This window comes from Mesoplodon mirus (assembly GCF_964341445.2).
Source record: "Mesoplodon mirus genome assembly, chromosome: 5".
Taxonomy (NCBI): Eukaryota; Metazoa; Chordata; class Mammalia; order Artiodactyla; family Ziphiidae; genus Mesoplodon; species Mesoplodon mirus.
The window spans coordinates 176577149-176591698 of record NC_138980.1 but is presented as its reverse complement, the minus strand read 5'-3'; the positions used below and the strand labels follow the sequence as shown (position 1 = coordinate 176591698).

The following is a 14550-nucleotide window of genomic DNA, read 5'->3' as shown; positions in this document are numbered from 1 at the left end:
CTGTGACTCTAACAAACAGTGCAGAAATAATATCCAGGTAGACAAGAAATGAGCAATCAGCACCTCCAGCCAGGATAAATCATCTAAGATCAGGCATCAGACACACAGGGTCCCCACGACATTCATGCATCTTTCTGCCATCACAAGTTCAAACATGTGCTTCCCTTTTTCTTTAAACTTTTTATTTTGAGATAATTGTAGATTCACAAGCAGTCATAAGAAATAATACAGAAAGATCCCTGTACCATACACGGTCTTCACCAGTTAGGTAACATCTGGCAAGGGTACTGACATTGATGTAATCCAGAAACATGCATTATGTTTTGAAAATCAGTGTAACCCTTTGAAAAAGGAGAGAATCCATAAAAATGTCTCAGGTTGGACAAATAATCTTTAGGTGATGTTTTGTATATTTATGAACAGACTTCTTCATTTGTTTAGGGAGGCATGGCAGGCACTGTTAACTCACTGAACTGCCAGTTTTTTGACTGGATCAAAGATCTCTCTCACTGACAGCACTTTCTGTGGAGGAGCAATTTCTTTGCATTTTGTTTCATTTTAGGATTTCCTAAAATTAAGGTAATAGAGTGTCCAGAGTGGTATGAACCAACCTGCAAGATGCAGAACAGAAATATGAAGCTTCTAAAGTTGAAAATTTGAGAAAAGAGCAAAGCAGCTGTCATGGAGTGGCAGAGATAGAGGACCAGAAAGGACAGGATAGAGAGAAGAGTGCTGATGTGCACACGTGTGCAAGGGTTCCTGGGCCTGTTGCTGTGTTTCTCATCTGTCAGGTGTGTCTCCCTAAGGAAAATATCAAGAGCAGAGAAGAAATAAGGAAGATAAGTAATGGCAATGAGAACTCAGTGAAAAGAAAGGCAAACGGTAAAGCAGGTATTTCTTTGATTTGAGTGGTTGCATTTGGGGAGAAAAGGCCCAGGAAGTGTTCTTTGGAAAATAGCCATCTATGTTTGTTGTGGAAAACAGCCCTGCTAGATGCATATAGCGGTGACTCAAGTATCAGCCAAGGAACCAACTTGGATATACTCATCTTCAACCAGAAGACTGGGTGAGCAATAGTGGCAATCTTGGCACAGTAGAAAAGGCTGAGCCATGTGTCAAATCAAAGTCCCGATTCATTAATAAATGTGAGAATTACGAGCTTCTCAGCAAGCTGAGGGAATTCAATCAAGGAAAGAACAGCCAGGTTAACATAGAAGATGGCTAGCTGCAGAAAAATCCTGGAAATTGCCAGGCAGGAAACAAGGAGATCCAATGAAATTATCTTTCTCTGCTTGATCAAGTGAGTGCCATTCACAACCACAATGATGCCATTTACTAAAACCCCAACGAGAAGTTGTATCACTGCCAAACAAAGGTGGCTAGAGATCTGGAGGAAGATGGCGGAAGAGTAAGACACGGAGATCACCTTCCTCCCCACAGATACATCAGAAATCCATCTACACGTGGAGCAACTCCTACAGAACACCTACTGAACGCTGACAGAAGACCTCAGACCCCCAAAAGGCAAGAAACTCCCCACGTACCTGGGTAGGGCAAAAGAAAAAAGAATAAACAGAGACAAAAGGATAGGGACGGGACCTGCACCAGTGGGAGGGAGCCGTGAAGGACGAAAGGTTTCCACACACTAGAAGCCCCTTCGCGGGTGGAGCCTGGGGGTGGCAGAGGGGGAAAGCTTCAGAGTAGCCGAGGAGAGCACAACAACAGGGGTGTGAAGGGCAAGGCAGAGAGATTCCCGCACAAAGGATCAGTGCCCTCAGGCACACACCAACCTGAGAGGCTTGTCTGCTCGGCCGCTGTGGCGGGCGGGGCTGGGAGCTGAGGCTCGGGTATCGGCTTTCAGTCAGAGCGCAGGGAGAGGACTGGGGCTGGTGGCAGGAAGAGAGCCTGAAAGGGTTGGTGCACCGCGGCTACCCCGGAGGGAGTCCGGGGAAAAAGTCTGGAGCTGCCGAAGAGGCAAGAGACTTTTTCTTCCCTTTTGTTTCCTGGTGCACCAGGAGAGGGCGTTAAGAGCACTGCTTAAAGAAGCTCCAGAGATGGGTGCGAGCCGCGGCTAAAGGCGCGGACCCCAGAGACGGGCATGGGACGCTGGGGCTGCTGCTGCCGCCGCCACAAGGCCTGTGTGAGAGTGCAGGTCACTGTCCACCCCCCCTTCCGGGGAGCCTGTGCACCCCGCCACTGCCGGGGTCCCGGGACCCAGGGACGGCTTCCCGGGGAAAATGCACGGAGCACCTCGGGCTGGTGCAACGTCACGCCGGCCTCTGCCGCCGCAGGCACACCCTGCACTGCATGCCCCTCCCTCCCCTCGGCCTGAGTGAGCCAGAGCCCCCGAATCAGCGGCACCTTTAAGCCCGTCCTGTCTGAGCAAAGAACGGACACCCTCTGGCGACATACGCGCAGAGGCGGGGCCAGGTCCAAGGCTGAGACCCGGGAGCTGTGAGAGCAGAGAAGAGACAGGGAAATCTCTCTGTGCAGCCTCGGAGGCAGGGGATTAAAGCTCCACGATCTGCTTGATGTGCCCTGCATCTGTGGAGTGTATGAATGGACAGCGAATCATCCCAAATTGACGAGGTGGACTTTGAGAGCAAGATTTTCAATTTTTTTCCCCCTGTTCTCTTCTTGTGAATGTGTATGTGTATGCTTCTGTATGAGATTTTCTCTGTATAGCTTTGCTTCCACCATAGGTCCCAGGGTTCTATCCATCCGGGTTTTTTTTTCAATAATTACTTTTTTATTTTTAATAACGCTACTATATTTTATACTTTATTCTATTTTACTTCATCTTCTCTCTTTCTTTTTTTCCTACCTTCCCTTCCTCCCTCTCTCCACTCCTTTCTTTCTTTCTTTCTTTCCTTCCTCCCTCCCTCTCTACCTCCCTTCTTCCTTTCACTCTTTCTTTTTCTTTCCTTCCTCGCTCCCTCCCTCCTTTCTTTCTTTCCGTCCTTCCTCCCTCCCTCCCTCCTTTCTTTCTTTCTTCCTTCATTCCTTTCTTTCCTTCTTCCTTTCTTTCTCTCTCTCTTTCTGTCTTCTACTAATTCTTTCTTTCTACTTTTTCTCCCTTTTATTCTGAACTGGGTAGATGAAAGGCTCTTGGTGCTGCAGCCAGGAGTCAGTGAAGTGCCTCTGAGGTGGGAGAGCCAACTTCAGGACACTGGTCCACAAGAGACCTCCCAGCTCCACATAATATCAAGTGGCGAAAATCTCCCAGAGATCTCCATCTCAACACAAGCAACCAGCTTCAGTCAACGAGCAGCAAGCTACAGTGCTGGTCACCCTATTCCAAGTAACAAGCAAGACAGGAACACAACCCCACCCATTAGCAGAGAGGCTGCCTAAAAACATACTAAGGCGACAGGAACCCCAAAACACACCACCAGACGAGGACCTGTCCACCAGAAAGACAAGATCAAGCCTCAACCACCAGAACACAGGCACTAGTCCCCCCCACCAGGAAGCCTACACAACCTACTGAAACAACCTTAGCCACTGGGGAGAGACACCAAAAACAACGGGAACTACGAATCTGTAGCCTGCAAAAAGGAGACCCCCAACACAGGAAGATAAGCAAAATGAGAAGACAGAAAAACACACAGCAGGTGAAGGAGCAAGATAAAAACCTACCAGACCTAACAAATGAAGAGGTAATAGGCAGTCTACCTGAAAAAGAATTCAGAATAATGATAGTAAAGATGATCCAAGATTCTATTTCGAAGACTCAACATCTTGGAAATAGAATAGACAAAATGCAAGAAACAGTTAACAAGGACCTAGAAGAACTAAAGATGAATCAAGCATCAATTAAAAACACAATAAATGAAATGAAAAATACTCTAGATGGGATCAATAGCAGAATAACTGAGGCAGAAGAACGGATAAGTGAGGTGGAAGATAAAGTAGTGGAAATAACTGCTGAAGAGCAAAATAAAGAAAAAAGAATGAAAAGAACAGAGGACAGTCTCAGAGACCTCTGGGACAACATTAAATGCACCAACATTCGAATTATAGGGGTTCCAGAAGAAGAAGAGAAAAAGAAAGGGACTGAGAAAATATTTGAAGAGATTATAGTTGAAAACTTCCCTAATATGGGAAAGGAAATAGTTAATCAAGTCCAGGAGGCACAGAGAGTCCCATACAGAATAAATCCAAGGAGAAATACGCCAAGACACATATTAATCAAACTGTCAAAAATTAAACACAAAGAAATCATATTAAAAGCAGCAAGGCAAAAACAACAAATAACACACAAGGGAATCCCCATCAGGTTAACAGCTGATCTCTCAGCAGAAACTCTACAAGCCAGAAGGGAGTGGCAGGACATAATTAAAGTGATGAAGGAGAAAAACCTGCAACCAAGATTACTCTACCCAGCAAGGATCTCATTCAGATTTGATGGAGAAATTAAAACGTTTACAGACAAGCAAAAGCTGAGAGAGTTCAGCACCACCAAACCAGCTTTACAACAAATGCTAAAGGAACTTCTCTAGGCAAGAAACACAACAGAAGGAAAAGACCTACAATAACGAACCCAAAACAATTAAGAAAATGGGAATAGGAACATACATATCGATAATTACCTTAAATGTAAATGGACTAAATGCTCCCACCAAAAGACACAGATTGGCTGAACGGACACAAAAACAAGACCCATATATATGCTGTCTACAAGAGACCCACTTCAGACCTAGAGACACATACAGACTGAAAGTAAGGGGATGGAAAAAGATATTCCATGCAAATGGAAACCAAAAGAAAGCTGGAGTAGCAATTCTCATATCAGACAAAATAGACTTTAAAATAAGACTATTAGAAGAGACAAAGAAGAACACTACCTCATGATCAAGGGATCGATCCAAGAAGAAGACATAACAACTGTAAATATTTATGCACACAACATAGGAGCACCTCAATACATAAGGCAAATACTAACAGCCATAAAAGGGGAAATCGACAGTAACACACTCATAGTAGGGGACTTTAACAATCGACTTTCATCAATGGACAGATCATCCAAAATGAAAATAAATAAGGAAACACAACCTTTAAATGATGCATTACACTAGATGGAGTTAATTGATATTTATAGGACATTCCATCCAAAAAGAACAGAATACACATTTTTCTCAAGTGCTCATGGAAAATTCTCCAGGAGAGATCATATCTTGGGTCACAGATCAAGCCTTGATAAATTTAAGAAAATTGAAATTGTATCAAGTATCTTTTCTGACCACAATGCTATGAGACTAGACATCAGTTACAGGAAAAGATCTGTAAAAAATACAAACACATGGAGGCTAAACAATACACTACTCAATAACGAAGTGATCACTGAAGAAATCAAAGAGGAAATTAAAAAATACCTAGGAACAAATGACAATGGAGACACGACGACCCAAAACCTATGGGACGCAGCAAAAGCAGTTCTAAGGGGGAAGTTTATAGCAATACAATCCCACCTTAAGAAACAGGAAACATCTCGAGTAAACAACCTGACCCTGCACCTAAAGCAATTAGAGGAAGAATTACAAAAAAAAACCAAAGTTAGCAGAAGGAAAGAAATCATAAAAATCAGATCAGAAATAAATGAAAAAGAAATGAAGGAAACGATAGCAAAGATCAATAAAACTAAAAGCTGGTTCTTTGAGAAGATAAACAAAATTGATAAACCCTTAGCCAGACTCATCAAGAAAAAAAGGGAGAAGACTCAAATCAATAGAATTAGAAATGAAAAAGGAGAAGTAACAACTGACACTGCAGAAATACAAAGGATCATGAGAGATTACTACAAACAACTCTATGCCAATAAAATGGACAATCTGGAAGAAATGGACAAATTCTTAGAAATGCACAACCTGCCAAGACTGAATCAGGAAGAAATAAAAAATATAAACAGACCAATCACAAGCACTGAAATTGAAATTGTAATTAAAAATCTTCCAAAAAACCAAAGCCCAGGACCAGATGGCTTCACAGGTGAATTCTATCAAACATTGAGAGAAGAGCTAACACCTATCCTTCTCAAACTCTTCCAAAATATACCAGAGGGAGGAGCACTCCCAAACTCATCCTACGAGGCCACCATCACCTTGATACCAAAACCAGGCAAGGATGTCACAAAGAAAGAAAACTACAGGCCAATATCACTGATGAACATAGATGCAAAAATCCTCAACAAAATACTAGCAAACAGAATCCAACAGCACATTAAAAGGATCATACACCATGATCAAGTGAGGTTTATTCCAGGAATGCAAGGATTCTTCAATATATGCAAATCAATCAATGTGATATACCATATTAGCAAATTGAAGACGAAAAACCATATGAACTAGAACAAAAAATTTCACAATTTGTATGGAAACACAAAAGACCCCAAATAGAGAAAGCAATCTTGAGAACGAAAAATGGAGCTGGAGGAATCAGGCTCCCTGACTTCAGACTATACTACAAAGCCACAGTAATCAAGACAGTATGGTACTGGCACAAAAACAGAAAGATAGATCAATGGAATAGGATAGAAAGCCCAGAGATAAACCCACGGACATATGGTCACCTTATCTTTGATAAAGGAGGCAGGAATGTACAGTGGAGAAAGGACAGTCTCTTCAACAAGTGGTGCTGGGAAAACTGGATAGGGACATGTAGAAGTATGAGATTAGATCACTCCCTAACACCATACACAAAAATAAGCTCAAAATGGATTAAAGACCTAAATGTAAGGCCAGACACTATCAAACTCTTAGAGGAAAACATAGGCAGAACACTCTATGACATAAATCACAGCAAGATCCTTTTGGACCCACCTCCTAGAGAAATGGAAATAAAGACAAAAATAAACACATGGGACCTAATGAAACTTCAAAGCTTTTGCACAGCAAAGGAAACCATAAACAAGACCAAAAGACAACTCTCAGAATGGGAGAAAATATTTGCAAATGAAGCAACTGACAAAGGATTAATCTCCAACATTTATAAGCAGCTCATGCAGCTCAATAGCAAAAAAACAAACAACCCAATCCAAAAATGGGCAGAAGACCTAAATAGACATTTCTCCACAGAAGAGATACAGACTGCCAACAGACACATGAAAGGATGCTCAACATCTTTACTCATTAGACAAATGCAAATCAAAACTACAATGAGATATCATCTCACACCAGTCAGAATGGCCATCATCAAAAAATCTAGAAACAATAAATGCTGGAGAGGGTGTGGAGAAAAGGGAACACTCTTGCACTGCTGGTGGGAATGTGAATTGGTACAGCCAATATGGAGAACTGTATGGAGGTTCCTTAAAAAACTACAAATAGAACTACCATATGACCCAGCAATCCCACTACTAGGCATATACCCTGAGAAAACCATAATTCAAAAAGAGATATGTACCAAAATGTTCATTGCAGCTCTATTCACAATAACCCAGGGATGGAGACAACCCAAGTGTCCATCATTGGATGAATGGATAAAGAAGATGTGGCACATATATACAAGGGAATATTACTCAGCCATAAAAAGAAATGAAACTGAGCAATTTGTAATGAGGTGGATAGACCTAGAGTCTGTCATACAGAGTGAAGTAAGTCAGAAAGAGAAAGACAAATACCGTATGCTAACACATATATATGTAATTTAAGGGAAAAAATGTCATGAAGAACTTAGGGGTAAAACAGGAATAGAGACACAGACCTACTGGGGGTGGGCTTTGGGATATGGGGGGGGCTGTGACGGGGCGGGGGAGAGACATGGACGTGTATACACTGCCGGGCTTTGGGTGGATGGATGGTGGGGTGTGGCCGAGTGGTGCAGGGGGATCGGCTCGGTGCTTTGTGGCCGCCTGGAGGGGTGTGATTGTGAGGGTGGGAGGGAGGGAGATGCAGGAAGGAGGGGATGTGGGAACGGATGTATATGTATGACTGATTCACTTTGTTGTAAAGCAGAGACTAATAAAATAATAATAATAATAATAAATTAAAATAAATTAATTCATGGAAAGAACTTAAAAAAAAGGTGGCTAATGAGGTGAGACTCTAACATTTAGAGAAGAAAAAATCACCTACTGTAATATATGATATAATTATAGATTTTTGGACAGTTTGGATTATTCAAGTTTTCTATTTTTCTTCAACTAGATTAGAATCCCTTTGGAGGACATGACTTTTAACAATAAAGGCAAGAGTTAGCAATGTAGTGGGCATTTGTTTGTATCACTGTTTTCTCAATTTAGTTCTGAGGCAGTAAAATAAGAAAGAGACTCTAGCAACAATTTGCTTCTTAATAATGGTGTTCGCATTTTCCAGGTCTACTTAGCTTTCAACTTCCTTACAAGTAAATTGTGGAATCACCTTCAAGGATGGGAGAAGGGCTCCTCCACTACATAAGCAGTGGAAGTTTCTCAATCCTTCATCTCTACCATGAATATTTAATTGTGCCTGCAGGTGTGATTCTACTTAACATTTGTGAGTCTTCCTTTTTTTTTAACATCTTTATTGGACTATTATTGCTTTACAAAGGTGTGTTAGTTTCTGCTGTATAACAAAGTGAGTCAGCTATACGTATACATGTATCCCCATATCCCCTCCCTCTTGCATCTCCCTCCCACCCTCCCTATCCCACCCCTCTAGGTGGTCACAAAACACTGAGTGGATCTCCGTGTTCTATGTGGTTGTTTCCCACTATCTATCTATTTTACATTTGGTAGTGTATATACGTCAATGCCACTGTCTCACTTCCTCGCAGCTTGCTCTTCCCCCTCCCTATGTCCTCAAGTCCATTCTCTACATCTGCATCTTTATTCCTGTCCTTCTCCTAGGTTCTTCAGAACCTTTTTTTTTTTTCAGATTCCATATACATGTGTTAGCATACGGTATTTGTTTTTCTCTTTCTGACTTACTTCACTCCAAGACAGACTCTAGGTCCATCCACCTCACTGCAAATAATTCAATTTCATTTCTTTTTATGGCTGAGTAATATTCCATTGTATATATGTGCCACATCTTCTTTATCCATTCATCCAATGATGGACGCTTGGGTTGTTTCCATCCCTGGGTTATTGTGAGTAGAGCTGCAATGAACATTGGGGTGCGTGTGTCTTTTTGAATTATGGTTTTCTCAGGGTATATGCCCAGTAGTGGGATTGCTGGGTCATATGTTAGTTCTATTTTTAATTTTTTTAAGGATCCTCCATACAGTTCTCCATAGTGGCTGTACCAATGTACATTCCCACCAACAGTGCAAGAGGGTTCCCTTTTCTCCACACCCTCTCCAGCATTTATTGTTTGTAGATTTTTTTGATGATGGCCATTCTGACTGGTGTGGGGTGATAACTCACTGTAGTTTTGATTTGCATTTCTCTAATGATTAGTGATGTTGAGCATCCTTTCATGTGTCTGTTGGCAATCTGTATATCTTCTTTGGAGAATTGTCTATTTAGGTCTTCTACCCATTTTTGGACTGGGTTGTTTGTTTTTTTGATATTGAGCTGCATACGCTGTTTGTATATTTTGGAGATTAATCCTTTGTCAGTTGCTTCATTTGCAAATATTTTCTTCCATTCTTAGGGTTGTCTTTTCATCTTGTTTATGGTTTCCTTCAATGCCAAATGCTTTTAAATTTCATTAGGTCCCATTTGTTTATTTTTGTTTTATTTCCATTTCTCTAGGAGGTGGGTCCAAAAGGATCTTGCTGTGATGTATGTCATAGAGTGTTCTGCCTATGTTTTCCTCTAAGAGTTTGATAGTGTGTGGCCTTACATTTAGGTCTTTAATCCATTTTGAATTTATTTTTGTATTTGGTGTTAGGGAGTGTTCTAATTTCAATCTTTACATATAGCTGTCCAGTATTCCCAGCACCACTTACTGAAGAGGCTCTCTTTTCTCCATTGTATATTCTTTCCTCCTTTATCAAAGACAATGTTACCATATGTGCATGAGTTTATCTCTGGGATTCTATCCTGTTCCATTGATCTATATTTCTTTTTTTGTGTCAGTACCATACTGTCTGGATTACTATACCTTTTTAGTATAGTCTGAAGTCCAGGAGCCTGATTCCTCCAGCTCCATTTTTCTTTCTCAATATTTCTTTGGCTATTCAGGGTCTTCTGTGTTTCCATACAAATTGTGAATTTTTTTGTTCTAGTTCTGTGAAAAATGCCATTGGTAGTTTGATAGGGATTGCATTGAATCTGTAGATTGCTTTGGGTAGTATAGTCATTTTCACAATGTTGATTCTTCCAATCCAAAAACATGGTGTAACTTTCCATCTGTTTGTATCATCTTTAATTTCTTTCATCAGTGTCTTATAGGCCTTGTTTTTGTATCCATTTAGCCAGTCTATGTCTTTTGGTTGGAGCATTTAATCCATTTACATTTAAGCTAATTATCAATATGCATGTTCCTATTACCATTTTCTTAATTGTTTTGGGTTTGTTTTTGTAGGTCTTGTCCTTCTCTTGTGTTTCCTGCCTAAAGAAGTTCCTTTAGCATTTGTTGTAAAGCTGGTTTGGTGGTGCTCAATTCTCTTAGCTTTTGCTTTTCTGTTAAGGTTTTAATTTCTCCATCGAATCTGAGTGAGATCCTTGCTGGGTAGAGTAATCTTGGTTGTAGGTTTTTCCCTTTCATCACTTTAAATATGTCCTGCAACTCCCTTCTGGCTTGCAGAGTTTCTGATGAAAGATCAGTTCTTAACCTTATGGCGATTCCCTTGAATATTATTTGTTGCTTTTTCCTTGCTTCTTTTAATATTTTTTCTTTGTATTTAATTTTTGATAATTTGAGTAATATGTGTCTTGGTGTGTTTCTCCTAGGATTTATCCTGTATGGGGCTCTCTGCACTTTCTGGACTTGACTATTTCATTTCCCATATTAGGGAAGTTTTCAACTATAATCTCTTCAAATATTTTCTCACTCCCTTTCTTTTTCTCTTCTTCTGGGACCTCTATAATTTGAATGTTGGTGTGTTTAATGTTGTCTCAGAGGTCTCTGAGACTGTCCTCAATTCTTTTCATTCTTTTTTCTTTATGTTGCTCTATTGTAGCTATTTCCACTATTTTATCTTCTGGGTTACTTATCTGTTCTTCTGCTTCAGTTATTCTGCTATTGATTCCTTCTAGAGAATTTTAAATTTCATTTATTGTGTTGTTCATCATTGTTGGTTTGCTCTTTAGTTCTTCTAGGTTCTTGGTTAATGTTTCTTGTATTTTCTCCATTCTATTTCCAAAATTTTGGACCATCTTTATTATCATTACTCTGAATTCTTTTTCAGGTAGACTCCCTACTTCCTCTTCATTTGTTAGGTCTGGTGGGTTTTTACCTTGCTCCTTCATCTGCTGTATATTTCTCTGTCTTCTCATTTTGCTTATCTTACTGTGTTTGGAGCCTCCTTTTTGCAGGCTGCAGATTCGTAGTTCCCATTGTTTTTGGTGTCTGCCCCCAGTGGGTAAGGTTGATTCAGTGAGTTGTGTAGGCTTACTGGTGGAGGGGACTAGTACCTGTGTCCTGGTGGATGAGGCTTGTTCTTGTCTTTCTGGTGGTCAGAGCCAAGGCCAGTGGTGTGTTTTGGGGTGTCTGTGCCCTTATTATGATTTTAGGCAACCTCTCTGCTAATGGGTGGGGTTGTGTTCCTGTCTTGCTAGTTGTTTGGCATAGGGTGTCTAGCACTGGAGCTTGCTGATCATTGAGAGCAGCTGAGTTTTAGTGTTGAGACAAAGATCTGTAGGAGAGGTCTCGCTGATTGATATTACAAGGAGCCAGGAGGTCTCTGGTGGACCATTGTTCTGAACTCGGCTCTCCCACCTCAGAGGCTCAGGCCTGACACCCAGCCAGAGCACCAAGACCCTGTCAGCCACACAGCTCAGAAGAAAAGGGAGCAAAAGAAAAAAAGAAAGAAAGAAAACGTAAAGAAAGTTGTTAAAATAAAAAATATAGAAAAATTATTAAAATAAAACAAGTAATTAAAAAGAAGAAGAAGAGAGCAACCAAACCAAAAAAAACAAATCCACCAATGATAACAAGTGCTAAAAACTATAGTGAAAAAAACAAACAAAAAAAAACCCCTAAAAAACAAATGAACAGACAGAACCCTAGAACAAATGGCAAAAGCAAAGCTATACAGACAACATCACACAAAGAAGCATACACATAGACACTCACAAAAAGAGAAAAAGAAAAAATATATATATATATATGGAAGAGAACAACCAAATCAATAAATCTACCAATGATAATAAAGTCTAAATACTTAACTAAGATAAACATAAAACCAGAAACAAATTAGATGCAGAAAGCAAACCCTAAGTCTACAGTTGTTCTCAAAGTCCACCACCTCAATTTGGGATGATTTGTTTTCTATTCAGGTATTCCACAGATGCAGGTTACATCAAGTTGATTGTGGAGATTTAATTCACTGCTCCTGAGGCTGCTGGGAGAGATTTCTCTTTCTCTTCTTTGTTTGCACAGCTCCCGGAGTTCACCTTTGGATTTGAACACACCTTGGCATGTAGGGTGTCTGTTCTTCACTCAGACAGGACAGGGTTTAAGGAGCAGCTGATTCGGGGGCTCTGGCTCACTCAGGCTGCAGGGAGGGAGGGGTACAGAAAGCAGTGCAAGCCTGTGGCAGCAGAGGCCAACTCGACATTGCACCAGCCTGAGGCACACCGTGCGTTCTCCCGGGGAAGTTGTCCCTGGATCGCAGGACCCTGACAGTGGCAGGCTGCGCAGGCTCCCGGGAGGGGAGGTGTGGACAGTGACCTGCGCTTGCACACAGGGCAGCATGAGCCTTAGCATCTCATGCCCATCTCTGGGGTCCACGCTTATAGCTGTGGCTCACACTCGTCTCTGGAGCTCGTTTAGGCGGTACTCTGAATCCCCTCTCCTCATGCACCCTGAAGCAATGGTGTGTTGCCTCTTAGGCAGCTCCAAACTCTTCCCTGGACTCCCTCCCGGCTAGCCGTGATGCATTAGCTCCCTTCGGGCTGTGTTCACACAGCCAACCCCAGTCCTCTCCATGGGATCTGACCTCCAAAGCCCGAGCCTCAACTCCCAGGCCCCATCTGCCCTGGCGGGTGAGCAGAGAAGCCTCTCAGGCTGTTGGGTGCTGGTTGGCCATGGTCCTCTGTGTGGGGATCTCTCCACTTTGCCCTCTGCACCCCTGTTGCTACGCTGTCCTCCGTGGCTCTGAAGCTCCCCCCCCAGCACCCCCATCTCCGCCAGTGAAGGGGCTTCCTAGTGTGTGGAAACATTTCCTCCTTCACAGCCTCCTCCCAGAGGTGCAGCTCCTGTCCCTATTCTTTTTTTTTTTTTTTTTTTTTTGCGGTACACGGGCCTCTCACTGTTGTGGCCTCTCCTGTTGCGGAGCACAGGCTCCAGACGCGCAGGCTCAGTGGCCATGGCTCACGGGACTAGCCGCTCTGGGGCATGTGGGATCTCCCCAGACCGGGGCATGAACCTGTGTCGCCTGCATCGGCAGGCGGACTGTCAACCACTGCTCCACCAGGGAAGCCCTGTCTCTATTCTTTTATCTCTGTTTTTTCTCTTTTCTTTTGCCCTACCCATGTATGTGGGGAGTTTCTTGCATTTTTGGAAGTCTGAGATCTTCTGCCAGCATTCAGTAGTTGTTCTGTAGGAGTTGTTCTACATGTAGGTGTATTTCTGATGTTTTTGTGGGGCTGAAGGTGATCTCCACGTCTTACTCCTCCACCATCTGGAAGGTCCTGTCTGCGAGGCATTCTTTACAGAAAACTCTTTTTTGAAATCATCACTTGTACTATAATGATGTAGTACAATCGGCAACATAAGCCTCCTAACTAGTAGTTCTCCAATATGCAATTGTTGAGCAATTTAGGACCACCTAAAATTTAAAACAGATATATACTAAAACATATGTGGTAAAACACAAAGCATGACAAACCATATTGGCAAAGTAATTAAGCTTACACGTCTGTGTACACAGTAGGTCAAAAGCTTAAAGGAAGGTAATATAAGAGCCATTCAGCACCATTCCCATCAGCAGCCAACCATCTGCAGGATAATACAGGGCTTGAAACATTTTCCCTACTAGTTTTTCAAAACTATGACAATTTTATGACATGAGCTGGTTGTTCCAGGAAAAATGTAATGATAAAAGAGTACATGATTCAATTTGTTGTTATAACTGTCTTATGGACTGTTTCTGGAAAAATTACGTGAGCGTTTATTAAAATGTATTCTGTCTGGGGTGTTATGCTAAACCAGGTTTTCTCCATCTTGACACTGTTGACATTTGGGGCTGGATATTTAAGGGGAGTTGTTGGATGCTGTCCTGTGCAATATAGCATGTCTCCCAGCCTCTAAGCATTAGATGCCAGCAGTACACCACTTGCCCCAGGTGGGACAACCAAAAGTGATTCCAGACTTTGCCGAATGTTCCCTGAGTTGCAAAATCACCCCCCATTGAACACCACTGTCTTAACATGTGGGGACAAAGGTGGATACAACAATTTCTGTCCTCAAAGCATTCAGAAACTAAAGGCAGATAAAAGCAAGTCACCTTGTACAGTGTGGC

The 14550-nt window shown here is 41.9% G+C and overlaps 1 protein-coding gene across 1 annotated transcript in view; it reads right to left on the bottom strand.

Annotated features, from left to right (window-relative positions):
- Positions 1-506: 506 nt before the first annotated feature.
- TAS2R1 (taste 2 receptor member 1) overlaps positions 507-14550 on the bottom strand; it is a gene marked incomplete at both ends in the record, with an annotated part of 63544 nt that continues 49500 nt past the window's right edge. The window contains 3 exon segments of the mRNA XM_082623321.1: positions 507-794; positions 797-1120; positions 1124-1335. Of these exon segments, the coding sequence (XP_082479447.1) occupies positions 507-794; positions 797-1120; positions 1124-1335 (824 nt within the window).